We start from the raw sequence: 21,439 nt of genomic DNA on the forward strand, positions 1-21,439 counted from the left end.
ACTGAATCTGTGCCACAGTGGGGACTGCACAGACACTGAGATCTCACATTGAGCTCTGGAGTGTCTGTGGTAGGGTTGGGAATCGAGAACTGGTTATTATTCAGAGCCGGTTCCATAAAAAAGGGAACTGAATGATTTTGGTTACGTTTTTCTTGCACTTTTCTTGCAAACAATTTCAATTTATAGTATTGGCACTAGGACTGCATGATAAATCGCGATTACCACTAAATCACTGCGATTATGGTTTGTTTTCGATTTGTTATGCAGCCCTAAGTGGCACTACAAAAAATTGCAATATGTTTTTGTGAACAGATGACTTTTATAAGCGCTTTTACTTTCATATCATATCAGTGAGCCTAAAAGGGACAGGTTAGCCAAAAATGACAATTCTGTCATCATTTACTCACCCTTTTACGGTTCCAAACCTGTTTTTGTTGTTCTGCCCGAAATAATACTGTGTACAAAATATTTGAAAGAATGTTCGTAACCAAGTTCTCGGGCACTATGACCATACTAAGAAAAGACAACTACTATGGTAGTAAACGGTGTCCCGGAACTGTTTGGTTTCCCACGCTAATTCAAAATATATTCTCTTGTGTTGAACAGAACAAATTGAAACAGATTTGAAACAACCTAAGGGTGAGTAATGGATGACAGAATTGTTATTTTTGGTTAAACTATCCCAGTTTAAACTCGTTGATGTAAAACACCACACTCACATAAACAGGGATAATAGCTACTGCATTAACATCTGATTCATTCACTGAACACTGATTAGTTTTCAATCTTGTTTAGTACATCTATTTTTAATAAATAAAATATAATCAAAGTTGTGAAGCAGAATTGTAATGTACTAAAGTTGTGAAAAGCCATCTCTGCATAAATGCTCATCTATATACATTACATGTGCTGTATATGATTTTGCTTATGCAGTTATAGAGGATGATTCATCCACCTCATGGAACGTTAATGTACGTCATTAAACACAAAAATGAATTCTAGCATGCATTTGTTCTGCAATGGGCACTGGCCATATAGAGTCATTTTCATTTGCACTGAGCTGGTCTTTCATAACTCTTTTTTTATAATTATAATTTGAATACACATACTGTTTGTTGCATTTCTAGTTAGATGCTAACTGCATTTCATTGCCCCTGTACTTATACTCTGCACAATGACAATTAAGTTCAATCAAATGTTCTGAAACAAGAAAACTATGCTCTTGATAAAGTGGTTCAGTGATGTGTAATGTATTTTTGTTGTTTTCTTTTAAATAATGTATTGCTAATGGGTATATTCTTGTCTTATGTGTTATATGTTTCGCTTTGATTTAGATTCAACCATGAAGTACATATTTCTCTGAGGAGTCTTAAGAAGGCCGTGTCACTTTTTTCCCCCTTCCTGAGAAAGGTTTATTTATTTTAGATTTTCACCACAAAACAGTTCGTAATGTAGTTTTACGACCATTTTAAAGGAGTCATATGACATGGCTTAAACGAATATTATGGTTTGTTTTAGATGTAATGCGATGTGTATACACGATTTAAGGTTCAAAAACACTGTATTTTCCACATACCGTGCATGTTTGTATCTCTTCTTTGCCCCGCCTCCCTAAAACGCACAGATTTTTAACAAAGCTCATCGCTCTGAAAAGCGAGGTGTGCTATGATTGGCCAGTTAACCAGTGCGTAGTGATTGGTGGAATACTGCAAGCGTGTGATGGAAATGTAACGCCTCTTACCATATTTGTAACATCGGGTTCCAAAGCAATTGTACTGACAGGTATGCCCACCTTACTTGCGTATACATTTGGGCGGTCTTAGTCAAATCATACCACGAACTGACTTAGATTTGTGGGGGTGTGGTTACACGAGGAGTTTCAGGCAGGTCTGGGTGATCATTCGCTTTTAGATAGAATGCATCTTTTGCTCCGACACTTTAATTTTTGCAATTTTACGTGTCTAATACATGCATGGGCAACAAAGACACAGAAAAACACGTGTTCACGCCATATGACCCCTTTAAGAATCAAACAGACCATTTAAAGACAAGATATAGCGCTTTGCTATGGTGCATTTTAATCTGACATCAAAGTTGTATGGAACAGGCTAATTTTTAATAAATGGTCTTTTGTTTTACAGGAGAGGAAGTTCAAGAGCATGTTTTCAAAGTACATTGAGACGTTGAGCTCTTTCATTTCAAAATGCTATTCTCCATAATATGACCCCTTTCTACGGAAGAGTATTAGGGCCAAGCAATAAAAAAAATATAAAACCGTTTTGAGATTAAAGTCATTATAATGCGAAATTAAACAAGTCGAAATTAAAATACTCTTCCGTACCTTTCAGGCCAACCCTTAATGAAATCTGTTTTTTTTTCTTCGGGCTTTGGATTAAAGCATTCATGATTTTTTTCAGAAAATTTCATATTTAGATGCTAATTCGCTTAACCCAAGGTCAAATGATCAGCGGAGAGCTTATGTGTAGCTACATTTGGGAGGTGCTGTTTATCTTATTCCTGAGCATTTAAACGATTACGGGTGAAAATACAGGCAGGAAAAGACATTGAGTTGGACAGGTTTAAGCTGTAAAGTAATGCATTAAGTAATGTTTGGACACATCTCATTTAGGTCTCATTTTGACCGGGAGAGAGCAGCTGTCTCGGAGGCCGGCACTGGTCGGAATAAGAATTATCTGAGCAGAGGAATAATCCAGAAAGCCTTTTACTTTTGTTGCCGATGACATTATCGCATTAAACCAAGTGGTCAATTAGTGGACTGTAAATGAGGACTGACAGCAGCTATAGTGGCCACATTAGAGGATGGACGTGATGAAATCACATTCACATACACTATGCACACACACAGACCTATTCACCCTCACCTTCACTGAATTGTAGTTGGCAACACATTTTGCTTTTTCAGTAACACTGTTAGTCTTAATATATTAAGCCTCTATCATTTGGCTTAAGCAATATATTAAAGTCTACAACTCTGTTTTATTTGATTATTTTATCAATCCTTTAATTCAGTACCGGGACATTTGATTTTTGCATCATTCTGCTTGTGTGCGTTTTCATTGTTCCAGACTGGAGTATGTAAGTCGCGCAAAGCAAATGTGGAGAATCTGTTTTTCTTGCTCAAAGAAGAGTTTCTCTCAGCAAGGTGAAGCAAAAATGTAAAACTCGAAGTAGGTCTCGAGTGATAGCAGAAAGCTTTGAGCAGGGAGAAGAAATTGCTGTCACATTCCACCATAAAAGCCTTTGCATTGCTTGACAAAAGTGCAGAGCCACAACTATTTCAATTGATGTAAGGACCCCAGAGCAATGCAGTCTTTTTAATAGCTGTGGCCCTGACTTAACTTCAATTCTACTCGATTTGTTCTCTTTCTTTATTTAAAGTTCTTCTAACCTTTGGTCACTTTCTTATACGGACAAAAAAGAAGAATATCTGTCGTTCGCCCGGGGGTCACCCATTGATTCTCTGTCTGCGGTGTCGCTATGTGCCTGTGCAGGGTACATGGAAACATGCATGGCAACTGAACTCACAACATCGATCCTGCTACACACATATACACAATGAAAAAAAGGTAAAATAAAACCTATTGATTTTTTTTGTTAAATGTCGAGTCTGGGCACTGGGTACCGTATTTCTGTTTACTGCAATTTTAAGGGGGGACGGGTGACCAATATAGTTTTTATTTGCTTTTTTGTTCCATATCCATATTATAATTATTATATACATCTATTTTTTTTTGTTACCTTACAGCACAATGACAAGCTATCATAATGTTGGTCTTTACGTGCATCGAAAATTTGAATGCTTAAACAGTTTATGGCCTCTCTCCATTACATTTGTATGCATTTTCCATTTAATCTCCATAAAACTGTCCTGATGTTTTCATATTACATTTTTTATATTTTTCATTTTCACCAGAATAATCTGTATAAAAGCTGCATGTATTTTTACACCGCAGATTTCCGTCATAAAGCCCCAAAATGTCTGTGCTGTGCCTGTGCAAACATCTGTCCTTCATCAATATTAACTGATCTGCATGGCTACGCTGGCCCCCTTGTGGCCTTGAGGAGGCCCCGGTGGAAACATTCGTACCCTTCTGCATCACAGATGATGAGAGTTTGCATCCTTAGTTCTGTCCCACCTGCTGATGCCGTCATAACTTATTCATTAAACACCTGCTAGTGTTTGATACACAGAGGGGGAACTCGCCGTCCCCGCGTTCTATTCTCCATCTTTATTTGCTCTCTTCTCAAGAGTTAATGCTTCATATTTGACAGAACTCCAGCTCAGGAGAGCAATGTAAATGTACCTCGCTCAGCCGGGTGTTCATTTAGTCATTCAAAAGCAGACTGCGCCTCTGACTGCAAAGCTCATTATGCCTGTTGCTCGCCGCCCGTTCTGCATTCACCTGCCTCTCCCAGGGATATTCCTTTCGACGGTGATAATTTTTGCAAGAGGAAACGTTTCCATCTTTCTATGGATGGGAGGTGTAATAAAATTAGTGAGCGCAGAGATTTGAACAATTTGGCCCCGCCGTGACCGAGTTCAATTACATCAGATCCGATTTCTCCTGCGGTTTAATTAAAACACACACAAGTGGAACGAGGAGAAGATGTGGTCAGTCGTCTCTAGGTGTCTATAAATACAGAACATACAGCTGCGTAAAAACCATTTTAAAATTATTCTCAGTTTTTCTGAATTTACTGTTAATAGGTATGTCTTTAGATAAAATGGTCATTTTTGTTTCATTCTGTGAACTAGTAACAGTTTTTACCCAAATTTCAACTAAAAATATTGTTTCTATTTGCATATATTTGCAGAAAATGAAAACTGGAGAAACAGGTCAAAATAACAGAAAAGATGCTCTGTATTTTTTCAGACCTCAAATACTGGTTAGTTTATATTCACTTTTAAGCAACACAACAGTAATATTTGTACATGCATTTAGAAAAAGTGACATTTTTTATGTGATAACCTGGATTTTTATTATAGTTTTCATGTGTCTCGTCATGCTGTCATGACAGTGACTTTGTCACTCCTGAGGTTTGATTTTGTTGGAATTCAACAAACACTGGACTGAAATAACCACAATACATCTAGAAATGCTGATTCAATTAAACTTTGGAATTAATTTTTCCACATCTGTGTGCGTGCCTGCACCTATTTAACTATATTTGTCCCCACAAGTAGGTAAAACTTCTCTTTGTGGACATCATCAGTTGTAAAAACAGTATACAAAAATATAGTAAATAATTGTTTTTAATTGTAAAAAAGCTGAAAGTCTTCTTTTAGGGATAGAGTGTGTTTTGGGGTGAAGTTATATTACTGTACAGTATAACTACCTGTGTTTAAAACAATAGAAGTCTATGGAATGTCCTCATTAAGAATAGGCTTCATGTTCTGTATGCAAAATATAACTTCATATTTTCTGACATATATATCCTTTAGATTTAGGATAAATGTGATCTGGATTGACCCACACTCTAAAAGATAATACAGTGCTGGGAGAGCTGTTTTGCTTGTGCCCACTTCTTCAAAACCGCCTCTGACATCAGCTATTCTACAGATGCCATATCTGCTGCCCGCTGCTTTGCATAACATACACATCCAAGCAAACTTTCAGACCGGTGTGCAACACCAACAGTTTTTAATCCTTTCTAATGCCTTCTTTGCCTAGCCCGACTCCCTTCTGCACTTCAAACACTTATGTAATGCATAAAGTTGCACAATGGAGCTGTCGCCAGTAATGGGTCTCTAAATAACATGTTCTACTTTATTAATCATAGTTAACCTTATTGATGGGGGTTTCAGCGGTGCAAATAAAGATCTGGATCATGTTCTCTGCAACCTCTACTGGAGGTTTCTTCTGGGAACAACATAGGTGGGATTCAGGAAAGTAAAGATTGTTCAGAAGAAGAGCAAGGTGTTGCATTTCGATAAAAAATGTGTGAAATATACATTGATTATTGGGAACAGCACTCCTGGATCTGGAACGTGAGTCCGCTTATGCGTATTTGTGTTTTTGTTTTGCCTGTGGTCTTCGTTCTTCAAATCATTTAAGCTTCATTTAATCTCACTGTGCTGAGTTTACAATTTCAGTTTTGGTAGGAAACAATGAGCCAACGTCATAGTTCTTGTTTTTTATGTGAACAATAGCAGAAAATGTAATTAATCACAAGAGGATTTGCAAATTGCTGTCATTTTTGCGACGCAAATCACGGCTCACCCTAATGTCACTCCCAGAAAGAGCAAATCTAAATGAATTATGAGAATCCAGCAGATAATTAGGGTTTCACCATCAATATTAAACATCTAAGTGGTCTTTGAGGATCGCTATGTATTTAGGGTTTTAATTCGGAGGAAAGCACTGCATTCCTTTAGGAAATAATGAGGTGGCTTCTTGCATCATTCAAATTAAAATGAGAGAAGAATGTAAATGTGTGGCATCACTCACGCTGGATGTCGATAGTGACACTGGTCTCTTTGCCGTTGGGAACTGCCTTGTTGGAGGCTCGGCAGATGATCTTCTGACCGGACTCTATGTTGGAGGCTGAAATGTAGAGGGTGCTGACCGTGCTCTCTCTCCTCCCGTCTCGAAGAAGAGTCTACGGGGAGAGCAAAATAGACTAAATTGAATAAAATATGCGTGCCGGCACCCATTCACTTCTCTTGTATGGTCACAAAACCAATAATGTGAATGGGTGCCAGTTACCAACTTTCTTCAATACTCTTTTATGTTCTGCGGAAGAAAGAAAGTCAAAGAGGTTTGAAATGACACGAGGGTGAGTAAATGATGACAGAATTTTCATATTTGGGTGAACTAGCCCTTTAATGACAAATATTGTACACTTTTGGTCACTGTAGATATCAGCTTTGCATATAGTATTCAATAATAGAGGTGTACATTTTTTACCTGGAACAAAAGTACTTTAGTTGTAGTTTCTTTGTTGTTCAAACCAAACCTACCGGCACTAGGGATAACACAAAACACCATTATTTAAAATTAACCCCGGGGCCATGATTCAACATGGCACTTTTTCCCAGCTGCCCACAGGGAAATGGAAACAAACAGTCGGCTCTCTGCTGATGGGCTTTCTGCACACGGACCGATTGTTTTCGGGGGAAAAAAACACATGTTTTGGGCTCCTTTGTGCAGCTGGAGAGTAACGCTATGGCACGTAGCATGTCACACTCTTCCAGTGGTCGTAGTATGTGCCGGGCCTCGCCCGTCCGCCATACAGCTCAGTGCCATCTGGAAACGCTTGAGAGAATCTGCGCTCTGTCACACGGGGACGCCTCATAATGAGTCGGAGAGATAACCAACAAGGAGAAAACAACAGTCACCATCCAGAATAAATTGGCTGTTCTGGGATGCACCGATGCTGGATTGTTGTTTATAGGAGAGATAGACAATACATTTTAGATTTTTCATTTCACTCTCTCAATTTTCAACTCTCACTTTTCACTGCATTATGTGTCTTACCCAAAAGGTAGTAAGCTGGCATGCTGCCTACTGTGTAAATGGGCATGTGCCCTCAAAGGCAGCGTCTGAAAGCATTGTAAGTAAAACAAACTTAGCAGCTGACTCTCTCTCTATCGCTTTCTCACTCCCTCACTGTATACTATCAGTATTTTCTGACAGGTTTACAGGTCCGACCTGTGCTAAAGTAATGATGTTATGAATTTCCAGAAGAAAATGTAGTCACAACAATAAAACTTATTTATACGCTTTGCTTTTGAGATGTACATCATGCCTTTCCCGCGTAACCAAATAGTTCTGTAGAATAATCTTTTATTTATACAAGAGAATTTCTTGCTTTTATCTGTTCCAACAAAATGTCCCCAAGCCCCCACAGCAGCTCCCGTGGCCTTTTTAATGCCAGAAGCGTTGGCTCGCGTGGGAGGCGAGTCGAGACCCCATCTGTGTCTCTGTAAGACCATGTATTAATGTCATCAGCACTACCAAAGAATCTAGAAGAATAATGTACTTTTGAGCCATAATAGTTACATGCTAATGGTTAGTCGTGTCATTGCACGGGCCAGTGACAGGAGTTCACTAATAGTAGTAATTACCGACTCATTTTTTTCCCTTTTGCCACCGATTTGAAATATTGTAATGAAACCTCACACTCACCATCTTTGAGAGAAAGAGCAGGGAATGAATAGCGGCGGAGTAAGAACGAGAGGAATGAGGAAGGAAAATGAGAGGAGAGGCATGTATTTCAAACACTCAGAGAATGTATTATTACGGTGCCGGAGAGGCCATGGTGAAGAAAAACAGTTCCAGTAAAGCCAGAGGCTTTTTACCCGTCTTACAACAGGGCATTGAAAAGAGGCTTTAGAGGAGGCGAATAATCCTTAATGCATAGCACGTCACGCTCTCGGTAACGTTAATTAAACTGCAGGCACTCATTGGCCGTTGCTTTGTGGTCCATTTGAAACCAAGGAAACCGTGGTCGGAAATTCAGCTCTAATTAAAAAATCTAATGATGAATTTACATGGGAAGTAAAACGTGATAAGAGAATATGTGATTTTTTCTTACTCCAGTGGCAAACAAAAATGAAGGTCTGTGCATAAAAGAGAAATAAAAGAAGACAAAAATAAACCATCTGCCAGTGGAGGAGAAAAATAAATTTGATTTGTAATTTAATTCTTCATACATTATGCAAATGTGTTTCTCTTGTAAATTAATAAAATGCTATAAAAATCTTTTCACTGGGAAAAAGACATAAAATACTGAGGCAGTGTCTCTCCCCTATTAAGCCATATGGCAGGGGTTCCACACCTATTTGACTGCAAGGTCCCTCATTGTATTCAACAATATTCAAAAGCCCCCCCCCCCCCCAATCACAAAACCTCAAGATTTCTACCCGATAAAATATTTTAGAGCTTAATATTAACTGGAAAAACATTTATTGACTAAAAAAATAATTAGAAAAATCTTGTTTTTTCATGTATTTCAATGCTAATGTAGTCTAATTTTAAAATATTGGTCATCTTGAGGCCCCCTTGAAAGTCTGCTGTGGCCCCCTTGTAGGCCCCGGTCCCCCTGTTGAGAACCACTGCTATATGGGGTCTGAGGGTGTTTCGGAGTCCCTCAGAAGTTTTGACATGTCATTTGGGCTTTTTTTCAGTTATTTATCAATATATTAGTAACTAAAGTCGCATTTTACTGCATGTTCATTACAAACTTTGCTACGATAACATGCAAGCAACGTGTACATGGTTGCATTTCTGAGAAAATTATGTTCATGCATGGTTAGTAAAAATATTTGTAAAATGTTTAAAGTCACTGAAAGGTCAGAAAACACACACTAAACATATTTTCAAAAGAATTTTAAGTGCTGGATCTTGTAGACTAGAGAGTTTGCTACATAAATATGTGTATGTGTTCACATAAAAAAATAGTGAAAAAATTTATAGGAATGAATGAATTAATCACTATGTGAACAATCAAGCAAACCCCCTCCCCAAATTCACAACAAGACTGAATTTATTGGGATGACACTAAAAGGCTTTAACCGAACATACACCTATATTGTGTTTGTCAGTGTGGTGAGCGGTGAGCGTGACGGCTGATGCTGCTCGGAGCGTGTGCTCATCTCAGCAGCTGAGAGACACAAGCTGTCAGCCACAGGATGTGTCAATGTAATACCCCGCCTGACACAGTCCGGATTGTTTCTCTCATTGCTCAGGGCCTGTCTGAAGTCATTAATCTTGAATGGGGCCTGAAACAGCCCAGGACTCAACACTTAACCAGGGCCTGGCCTAAAATAGCTCGAAATTACAAATAGATAATTTCTGGTGGTGCAGCCTGGAGGATGTCAGCGGTGGAAACGGGGAGCGAAGGAGAACGCAGCTTTGAAGTGAGTCCTGGGACGGAATTAGAAATGTCAAAACCGTGTCTGTTTCCGGGCACAATTCTTCAGCTGTATGTGTATGTTAGATAGGCCTGTGTCTTGTCAAATGTCAAAATCAGATCTGAAAGCACCTAACTTCAATTACTCCATCAATTTAGGTTAGCGAATGTCAGTCAACATCTTTTGAAGTGTGCGGATAAAAATTGGTTGAAATTAACGTCGACATCCGTGGAAAAAAGCGCCGGTGATTTTGTGATTAGACCTGGAGACACGCTAATGCAAATAATTCAGGCAATATTAGCATGAGGCTGTGAAGTCCCTCGCCGAGTTTCCAAACACGGCCCGTCGGCGTGAGGTGTTTCAAATCGACCGCGGTAATTGAGCGCCGCCACATCCAAGCGTTTCGCCGCCTATTACCAGATATTAATTTCACGTTAAGAGAGATAAGTGTTTGCCGCTTTGTTTTTCCATCTTGCTCAAAAATATCGTACAGCTCTGCTTCTGTTCCCGGGGTGAAAAGGCATTCTTTGATTAACTAATTTAATCCTGCACCTCCAGTTCTGATTAATTTCCACCATTTTACGGCGCAATTAATTAAAAGCCTCTCTGCTTCTCTCCTCTCCCACTTTTAATTTCAGTGGCAAAACCGCGAGAAGGTTAATTAAGAGGAGGGTGGGGAGTAGAGAAGTGGAGGAGGCGAGGCACGCTGATGTTTCCTGCATTAACAGGAGAAGCTAAATTTGGCCGAGAAATGTGACGTGCTCGCGTGTCTGCTGAGCCGCTCTGCGTGCTCCCTGCCTCAGCAATGCGAAACAATTTGACGCATACAGTTTGATACTAAAGTTAATTAGAACTCGGTCTTAAATATTGTAATATTCTCTCATGGTGGGCATTACTATTTAAAAGCCTCCACTAATTATACAGAAATCTAGGAAGTCTTGGGGGTGAAATTAAATTTGAGAGACGTGTGAGGGAGGAAAGGAGGACGCTTTGAGGGATTTTGGAGCAGGGAGAGAAAATAAAGAAGAAAAATGTGGTTTTGTGGTGCTTCCATGTACAAAATGTGCTGTGAACGCATGACACAACAAGGTGTTTGTGTGTGCACTGTTAAAAAATTCAGTCAGAAGCAGGTTTAAAGATTTAAAGTTCCCCTGTGCTCGATAATTTTATCCCTTAAAACAAATCTTTGACAATCAAAATTACATATTTAAACGCTCTTTCCTTTGAAAATAATTTTTCCTGCCTTAGGGGCAATTCACATTTAGCTTCTTATGCGCGCGCAAGTTCGTTACTTTAAATGTAGACACGCTCCGCATCGAGTTGAAAATAGTTTAACTTTCAGAGTGCCGCGCGCGCACTGCGGGTCATTTGACATATGACTTTTATGCTCGGTTTTTGGCGCGAAATGTGAATCACCCCTTAAAAAGCTTGAATGTAACTCTACACCTCAGCTTCATTAGGTATACGCAGATACCTAATCTCAGATACCATTCAGCTGTCATTGAATCCGTCCTCTGCACTTCCATAACTGTCTGGTTCGGCTCAGCTGCAAAAACTGACCTCCAAAGACTACAACGGGTAGTCCGTACTGCTGAGCGAATCACTGGCACAACCCTCCCCAATCTACAAGTACTGTACTCATCCATAGCGAGTAAAAGAACTCACAACCCTGCACACTATCTCTTTGAACTGCTGCCGTCTGGTCGGCGCTACAGAGCACTGAGCACCAAAACAGTCAGACATAGGAAAAGTTTCTTCCCTCAGGCCATCTACCTCATGAACAGTTAAATGTTCTACTGTGCAATAAAAACACGTGCAATACACAACTATATACTCATATTTATTATACATATGTTGTTGATATAATATTCAGCTATCCACATTCTCCTGCATAACTTGTATATAACACAGTATAATTTGTATATAGCACATCTGTACATCCAATATACTGTCTATTGTCCTTTTGTCTAATATTGTCCTTTTTGTCAAATGTGTATTGTCCCTCACATATTTATTTTTTACGTTTTGTTACCTGTGCCTTGTCACTTTTTTAACCTGTATGTGCACTGGAAGCTTCTGTCACTAAGACAAATTCATTGTGTGTCTAGCACACTTGGCAATAAAGCTCTTTCTGATTCTGATTCTGATGAATATGCAAATGTGCCCCACCTCCACTCAATCGCATTCGGCAGTTCCAGATGCTGTTAAAACTGAAACTGAGAGCTGACATAGCATAGACATATATATATATATATATATATATATATATATATACGTATATACAGTATATAACTAGATGCCGCATCGGTTGCTTTGCTCAATGGCGCCGCCATATTGGGCAACAGTGCACTAAAAGCCCACTGAACCCAATGGGAGAGCTGCGCTTTTTCGGCATTAAAAGCACAATCATGTTTACATTTCATATTTCAATGGTTTACGATATACATATAGAGTACAACTTTACCATGTCTCTAGTTGCATCATGTCTCGATTATAGCTACTTTAAAATCAATGGTTGTCATAAGGAAATGTGAAATCCATTATTTGTGCCTGTTATTTATGGGATTCCTTAATCCCATATTATGGGATTCCTTTTGTGCCAATAAGAATGAACGCAAACTTTTAAAAAACGAACAAAAATATACAATGAGAAAGAAAATAAACACTTTGATAATGAAAACAATAAACTCAGTTGCAAGAATGTGACATGATTTCTTTACAATTTTCTAAATTTCGTTTTTGCAAATACTAGTTTTGAATTCGCTGCTAGATTTTTCATTTGCGCTTTCCGAGTTTTCGTTTACGTTCTCAATTTTTCGTTCGCCTTTCTGGCACAAATATCACGTGTAGGCAGGATTTATGGCCGCTTTACGCTGATTGGCTAGTGAGTTTTGATTGACAGCTCCCTGACAAGGAAGTCGATACTGAAGACGGTACAGTGCAACGAATCTTAGAGAACGATCTGCATGCTGTTATCTTTATTGTTTGTACTTAAAACTACTTTCTTATTTAGTTAGTATATTAGTAATTGGTATTTGAAGTTGGTAAATCATGCGCGGTGTGGATCCAAGCGTCCTCTTCCTCATCATCGTCCTCCTCACCCTCAGGTAAATGAATGTAATTCAGATAATAAAGAAAAACGCTAAAAGTTGTATTCCTGTACAGTAGCAATTCTGTCTTTACTTAGCTCGTTCATTGTGTGCTTTATACTTTCTGTCAGGTATTATTTTATGGACTGTAAGATTATTTTCTTAAAAAGGAACGAACAACTTGCATTATAACATCCAATAAAGACATGTTACAGATTATTGGGTTGTGAGAAATTAACGTGCTAAATGAAAACATTGCTGCATAGTTACTGTACAGAGAATCCTTTAGCGATTTTATTATCTCGGTTACATAAATGTACCTGAGGGTGACTTGTGTCCAGCTGAGGAGGAGGATGAAGATGACGCTCTTGCAAACAGTCTCCTTTTAAAGAATTAAGTCCACTTATAAATCAAGTACTGTATCATTCTTTTTAAACTCGTGGTGAATGTACAGTATTATACCCCTTTCTTTACATTCACAGAAAGTACACGTCATAAAACACTACCAATACATTCAAATGACATTTATGTTTTTTAAACGCTACAACAAAACAAATTCCTAAGGTGACACAATTAGAGGCCTTTAGAATGTTTTATTCATTTAGTCTGCCTCTTGCAAACAACAATTTCATTATGTATTTACACACCTACATAAAACAGGTTAAAGAAAAGCAGAAGAGAGACTTCTTAAACTATAAACAAACATTTAAAGATAGAAACAATACATAAAATGCCACCACGATTATAATCTATAAATTAGAAATATGAACTGGAAGCATAACACTTTATTATATATCTCCTCAAAACTCACTAGGCATCTCGTTTTCCTGATATCATTGTAATTATAAATTATAGACTGCTGTCTTGACGGCCTCTAAACCAACGTAAAGTTGCATGTGAATATGGCTAACGTTATCTATCCTGTATTTACTCGACGTTGGCTTGTTGTTACGGTGTGATAGAGCCTGGAAGCGTGTCCTACTTTTAAGTGCGTGAAAGTTGGCAACCCTGCTAATATACTAACAAAATAAGAAAGTAATTTAAGTACAAACACTAAAACAATACTATACAGAAAACCGCAAGCAGATTGCTCTCTAATCCGCTGCACTGTCTTCAGTTTCGACTTCCTGGTCAGGGAGCTGTCAATCCAAATCTCACTAACCAATGAGAGTAAAGTGGCCATAAATCCCGCCCACACGTGAGCTTTGTGCCAGAAAGGCGAACGAAAAATTGAGAAGCGTAAACGAAAACTCGGAAAGCGCAAATGAAAAATCTAGCAGCGAATTCAAAACTATTATTTGCAAAAACGAAACTTAGAAAATTGTTAAGAAATCATGTCACATTCTTGCAACTGAGTTTATTGTTTTCATTATCAAAGTGTTTTTTTTCTTTCTCATTGTATATTTTTGTTCGTTTTTTAAAAGTTTGCGTTCATTCTTATTGGCACAAAAGGAATCCCATAGTTATTCAGGAGAATCCACTAGATGGCACCATGTTTAGTGATATGTTGTAGACAAGACAAGCAACAGAATAAATAACCATGTTGCAGTAGTCGAGAATAAAACAGACATTTCTGAGATTTATTTGAATCATCGAACAAAACACCTAAGGTAATATAGTTTAATTTACGTGTTATATAAAAACGAATGTTTTTCACTGTGGAAATGGCTTTTTCTGTAGTAATTTTAGACAATAAAAAGATAAAAGTGTTCTGATCATGTGCATTTAATCTACCTTAAATTATTTCACATTAGCGATGTGTACACAATTATTAAGCCTAAACGATTGCTTGACAAGCCTGAGTTTTAACAGTTCCATATGACAATGAATACATTTTCAAGTCTAACCATCTTTAGCTGGAGCCAAAACATTTCTGTACTCCACGTAAATAGAAAAGTATTGAAATTAGTTGAGAAATGAAAACGATGTTGTGTTTTTATCCAGATAACTGCAGCTCCACCATTCACTCGTATGTCTTCGTAGTCGGCTTTTGCCCTCACCAATATGGCGGCGGCGTTGACGTACGATCCAGCGGACAATGCGGCATCTAGTTATATATATATATATACTGTATATGTCTATGTGACACAGCAGTGCAGCGATCATTTTAGCCTGAATCTATGTGCCATCTTTGCATATTTATGCCTCAAACTGTCTATCCACAGGGGTCAAATGAGATTGATGTGATTGGTTACAGGGTTATGATGTCATAATCAGAGGTAGTTTCAAACCGCATTTTTTTAATTGTCTTTGGTAAACTCCGGTTTTATGAAGAGAATACTCAGCAATGGCTTAAAATGTTAAATTTGCACATGGTTTATTTTAAAACATTAAAACACCACATAAGCATTTAAACACCATCAAAACCTTGATTTTTATCACAGGGGGTCCTTTGAGTGTACGAAATTACATGCAACAGTTTGTTTAAAGATAAATGAACATTAAACATTACCAGGTCAGTAATGTTTTCATGTTTAACAGAAAACAGCGATATAAAAAAACTATATATATACATGTGTATATATACACTCACCTAAAGGATTATTAGGAACACCTGTTCAATTTCTCATTAATGCAATTATCTAATCAACCAATCACATGGCAGTTGCTTCAATGCATTTAGGGGTGTGGTCCTGGTCAAGACAATCTCCTGAACTCCAAACTGAATGTCAGAATGGGAAAGAAAGGTGATTTAAGCAATTTTGAGCGTGGCATGGTTGTTGGTGCCAGACGGGCCNACGCTCAAAATTGCTTAAATCACCTTTCTTTCCCATTCTGACATTCAGTTTGGAGTTCAGGAGATTGTCTTGACCAGGACCACACCCCTAAATGCATTGAAGCAACTGCCATGTGATTGGTTGATTAGATAATTGCATTAATGAGAAATTGAACAGGTGTTCCTAATAATCCTTTAGGTGAGTGTATATATATAAAGAGTTTATTTCCAAAAAGAGAACTCTTTTGACTTCAAAAATCATGTTTTCATTATGTTTTATTGTGTTAGTTAGCTGTTATTATGGCTTAAATCAAAACAAACCAACTGCAGTTTGATTGATATTAATTGGAATGCACAATAAAAAAACCGGAGTTATCTCTTTTTGGAAATAAACTCTCACATATTTCATGTCGCCGCACAGTCCAAATACACCTCAACGTTCAAGAAATGACAGTTGTGTGATTCAATGTCCTACAGCAGAAAATCCAGTCCATAAGAAGGACATACACTGCAGACCGGCCTTCATTTGCCTATATTATGAAGCAGTACTGTAAAAAGGGTTAGTGCTTATCCCATTCCTATTATTCAGACCGAGAGATTGCGTCGTATTTGAGTGTGTTGCTTTTTAATAGCATGAAAAGAGATATGAGTAAGCTCAACCATCTCCATCCATCACAATCCCCGGGCCCTCCTTTCCATCACTGCTTCAACCTAAAAAACCAAGCTCTCATCCTGCGATTAGCGATGCCTCCCCTAGCGAGTGCGCTGATGGCCAATACAGCGTTCAGTTACACCAGCTGAATCAATGGTGTTTATCTGCTCTTTAAAAACAGCCAATAATTGGATCAGGTGAAGGGAGGGCGAGTGTTAGCCAAAAGGATCTCGAAATAGCCCTTTATTTATATGGAAATCCATGTGGCTGGTTGGATTACGCCGAAGCTGCCTTCCGCCTCGGTTTGACCCCATCAGACTGGGGGGGGGGTTGAGATGAAATATTATGAGTTTTGATTGCAGTGGAAAGATAATTAACAACATTACGGCAGTATGGATTTAGGCTAGATATGAAGGATGCACACACGTCGCATTCGCACAGCGTGCAGATATTCAGGCAAACAAATACGCGCACAAACATCAATTTTATAAGAGGGAAAGGCATTCTGGGAAAACAATATGGCTTTGCCTTATCATACCATCTGTTTGTTTGTGTTGCCACATTTTGCAGGGTAAGAGGGACAAACGTGTCTCTGTCATTCCAGTTAGAGGCTGGATTTCCAGGGATTTTCTTCCAATCTAATGGAGCTAAGGGCTAAAGCGAATGAGTGCAGATGGTGCCAGCAATCGCGGACACTGATGGATCTCACCACAAGTGGCCGTTTTATAAGAACATCAGGAAAACCTTCATATGTGATTGAAAGTAAACTTATCGATATCATCCAAAACTCACTGTGTTCAATTTTAGAGAATCATTATTAAAGCGATAGTTCACCCAAACATGAAAATTCTGTCATATTTTACTCACCCTCTTGTCATTTCAAACCTGTATCATTTTCTTTCTTTCGCATAATACAACAGAAGATCATTTCAAAAAAGTTGGTCACTGAACAGTGCCGTTCACTTCTGTATGGACACGAAACCAATGCAAGTGAATGGGTGTCGGTTACCGACATTCTTCAAACTATCTTATTTTGTGTTCTGCACAAGAAATAAAGCCATACAGGTTTGAAATGACAAGAGGGTGAGTAAATGATGACCGAATTTTCATTTTGGGGTGAACTATCCCTTTAACACTGTTGAAAAATGACACGTGTCTTGTTCCCAGCGCATACTGCTGATGCCACAATATGCATTACCATCCAAGATGCTTTTCTGACAATACATTAGTACATAAGTGTCTCTTACCTTTGAATACATGGCTCCATTTAGCACCTCCGCATTTCGAATCCAGATGATGGATGCGGCGGGTTTGGCGTTGTCTGCGTGACAGGTCAGATTGAGAGGGTCGCCTGCCCTCAGGCTCACCACAGGCCCGCCGGTGATAACCGGGTCTTCAGGTGGAACTGCACTGGAAAAGAAAGAACATTGTTTTGTCAGTTAGGAGCAGAGGCCTGGCAGATGTCTTCACCACCAAGAAAGAAGAATGAGACAGGGGGTTGAGTATTAAAAAAAGTCTAATCACTCCACTGAGGAAAAGTGTTAGACTTGCACAACTGCTGAAGCTTAGTGAATCACTAGTGTGTCGGGCCCTGCACATTTTAATTTCGATCTTTTCATATCCTCTGTACGACTGGAAAACGGCTTTCAGAGGTCTGATGGCATTCTGAGGCGAACAGCGCGTCGAGGAATGAGATTTGATCACAGCAGAGTGGTTTAATTTGATCTGCTTTAAAAGAGAGCAGGTGTGATTTGTGTATGTGTGAAGAAGCCATCGTCGCACTGCGAGTCAGAACGAGAAGCCGAGCATGCACGTGTAATGGCGTAATAGCGGCGCAGGGCGGGCCGGGGGTGTCGAGGCAATCTCGGAGCACGCAGGAGATATTGTGCGAGGAGCGTTAAGACCAGCGGAAAACAGGTTCATGAATGGTGCTGATTGCTCTCTCTCTCTTTAACACACACCCAGGCCCGATCATCCTGGGTTTTATTCAAACTCCAGTGAATTATTGATCGCCCCGCACGCTCATTATGGAACAGATCTGGGGCAAGAGAAAATCAAAGTTAGTAAGCAGCTGGCAGAGAGGAGAGAGGGAGAACAAGGACACAACGAGGGGAGGTCACAGCACACAGAACGATAATTACAGTTAAGGGGTTGTGCAAAATTGTACATTTTGAGGTCTTTTATTAGCCTGAATAATGGGAAAGCCGTTCAGAGTTGGCTTATAACATTAGCTTTCAAAATGAGTCGAGCAGCTAAACTTGATAGGATATGCAAACAATATAAATTATTCTCACAGATACCATTTTAAAGAGCTGAAGCTGGATAAGAAGATGATCTGGATGGATGAGCAGATGGGGGTTCTACAATGGTTTTCAATAGGTTTTGTCAGCGTTGTGATGTGGTGGATAAAATACAGATTACACCTTTTTTATTGGAATGTAATAGACTCGGACTAAAGCATTGAGGAGAGTCAGATGGCAACATCTTAAAACTGATAAGAGTATAGTCAATTATTGAAAAAAGAAAAGAAAAAGGCACTGAACTCAATTCACTGTTGCCAGAAGGAAGGAGAAATGAGTTTTTCAACACTGAGGGCTATAGACACCAACGAATTATCTGACCGTTTTGACATTTGTATCAATTGCTAGTAATCTCCTCCCCAAAAAAAGATGAAGCATAAGGACAAAGATGCATTAACTCTTTTAAGTTTTATGTAATTGCTTGCCTTCAAATGCACCTTCTGTTTATAAGCAAACAAAAACTGTCTGCTTTTTTTTATTTTTTGTTTTATTTTTTTTATTTTTTTTTTTTGGGTTTCTTTTTTTTTCTTTTTTTGTTTAATTTATTTTTTTTTTTTGTTCCGTTGAACACAAAATGAGATATTTTAAAGAATTTAGGAAAAGCACACAGTTCTGGGGCACCTTTGATTACCATTTAAATTTGTCCTATATGGTAATCAATGGTGCCCCAGAAATGTCCGTTGGTAACGTTCTTCCAAATATCTTTCTTTCTGTTCAACAGAGCAAAGAAATGTATACAAGTTTGGAACAAATTGTAAAAGTAAATCATGGCAGAATTGTCATTTTTGGGTAGAGCGTCCCTTTAAGGTATGAATCCCACTATAAAAATACATCTTTTTTTTAGAGTGCCCACACAATATTATAGTTTGCTCCCGTCTCTGATGTTACTGTTTGTTATTATTGTAGAAGTTGTGTTCTCACCTACATTTTTCATATTGCTCGTAAACATATAACAGCAGATATAGAAGTTAATATAAACTGTGATTTGAAAGAGTATGATTTGGAGGTAAGAAGATAGATGACGGATTTGGTGTTTTAATAATCGCTGTTCATGTGATTTTCCTTTGACAGTTTGTTTGATGTCAAAGATTCTATTGTGTTCATGTGCAAAATCAAATCATACTGTAGATATGGTATTTAAATATACAAGGAAGATATGCTCCGGAGGCTTTTATTTTTTTCACACGTCGTCTTGACTCTCACTTGACCCAGATAGACAGTTATGGATATTTATTAGTCTCCACAAGTGGGTCCATTTTTAATGCAGACGGTTCAAATTACGACTGAATGAATGAAATCTCTGAGCTGGATGTCCTTGAAAGGACGCACATTTTATTTTAATGTGGAAATATTCGGAAAGAGTGAGTTTTTATGAGTAACTTTCTCAGAGCGTGTGAGTGATCAGAACGGAAAACTTCTGAAACAGAGGAATTCTTTCTCTCTCATATCAGTCAGATCACAGCCACGCTTCGCTGCCTTTTGTAGCATAAATGATAGGAAATATCTTATTCTTATTCATTTTTCTCCTGCAGATTATGTTATTAATGTAGACTCGCACAATTATTAAAGAAAGTATTGCCCGTGCTAATCTCAAAAGAGCTATTTAATTTCCCAATGCGGATCCAAAGAATTACATTTCCGGAAGACGGCTTGTGGATCTAAAGCAAGCCTATGGGCCCACTTCTGTTTTTTACTTCAAACGCCAGACCTCTATTTGTGTTTGATAGTGTTCTTCCATCACAAGCCTGTCTGTATTGATGACCGTGTCCACGCTCTACAAATGACACTGATGGTTATAAGTAGGAGCTGTTATTTCGAGCTTTGGGGTTGAGGTTTTGTCAGACGTTCCTATCCAATTTCAGCCTTCACAGACACTTCCAGTCTGACAGCGGTACAAAGGGCAACCCTGTAGCCACGCTAGCCATCATCATTACGGGCCTGTTTGCAAACTCTGCATACCCTAATGGTTTCAAATTAGCGCTTTACCGCAGTCACTCGATAGATTTCTCATGAGTCGGTCTGCAGCGCAGATTGATCGCTCCTCTTTAATTACTGGCTAGTGGGCTGCAATTCTTTCACCCTCCACTTGGCTGTTTGAAGAGAAAACCCAACAGACCATATTTCTTTGTGTCTGTGCTGATGAACGTATTGGCTTTTACATCAGTTGTTTTGAAGGAGAACAGAGTTTGGAATAAATGGAGAGGGCTCTTGATTGGTACATGTTAATTTAAAGGGACGGTACACTTGAAAATACAAATTATTCAGTCTTGTATGACTGTGAAACACAAAAGAGGAAATTCAACACATTTTTCAGATTGCCCTCATTCTTAAAACAAACACTTCCGAGGAAAGTGTTTTTCAAGCTTTAACAACGTCAAAAAATAAAAGTAGCTTATACCACTGTGTTACACTGTGTGTTGTGTTACTCTTTCAAACAGGAGATCAAATGAATAGGACATGATATCAGTGAACAAGATATAAGAACTGCAAAGGATATGAAGATTTTTCATGATATATATTATGCAAACCAAAAAAATCATTCAGAAGACTTTTAATACAACTTTATTTAAAAGTTGTATAGACCACATTCACTAAACTTTTTTTCTGTCATTTTCAAAGTTTACAGTCACTGCATGGAAAATATGTTAAAAATCTGCTCGGGTCGTGGTGGAAGTCACACGGTTTTGAAAGAACAGTAAATAGTGACAAAAATGTTAATTTTAAAGGAAAGTGATATACTGGATGTGACGAGGGAGGCGTGACGAGAGCCGTGGGAGGAAGAAGCTAGGCCGGGACGCGATTGAT

General features: G+C 38.6%; 1 protein-coding gene across 5 annotated transcripts in view; it reads right to left on the reverse strand.

The window, feature by feature from the left end:
- kirrel3b (kirre like nephrin family adhesion molecule 3b) overlaps positions 1–21,439 on the reverse strand; it is a 192,868-nt gene that overhangs the window by 33,990 nt on the left and 137,439 nt on the right. For all 5 annotated transcript variants that reach the window (XM_057348185.1, XM_057348183.1, XM_057348186.1 and 2 more), the window contains exons 4-5: positions 17,582–17,739; positions 6,471–6,621 (exon numbers count right to left, since the gene is read on the reverse strand). In XM_057348185.1, coding sequence (XP_057204168.1) covers positions 6,471–6,621; positions 17,582–17,739 — 309 coding nt within the window. The remainder of the gene's footprint in view (positions 1–6,470; positions 6,622–17,581; positions 17,740–21,439) is intronic.

Source organism: Triplophysa rosa, linkage group LG12, assembly GCF_024868665.1.
Source record: "Triplophysa rosa linkage group LG12, Trosa_1v2, whole genome shotgun sequence".
In the NCBI taxonomy this organism is placed as follows: Eukaryota; Metazoa; Chordata; class Actinopteri; order Cypriniformes; family Nemacheilidae; genus Triplophysa; species Triplophysa rosa.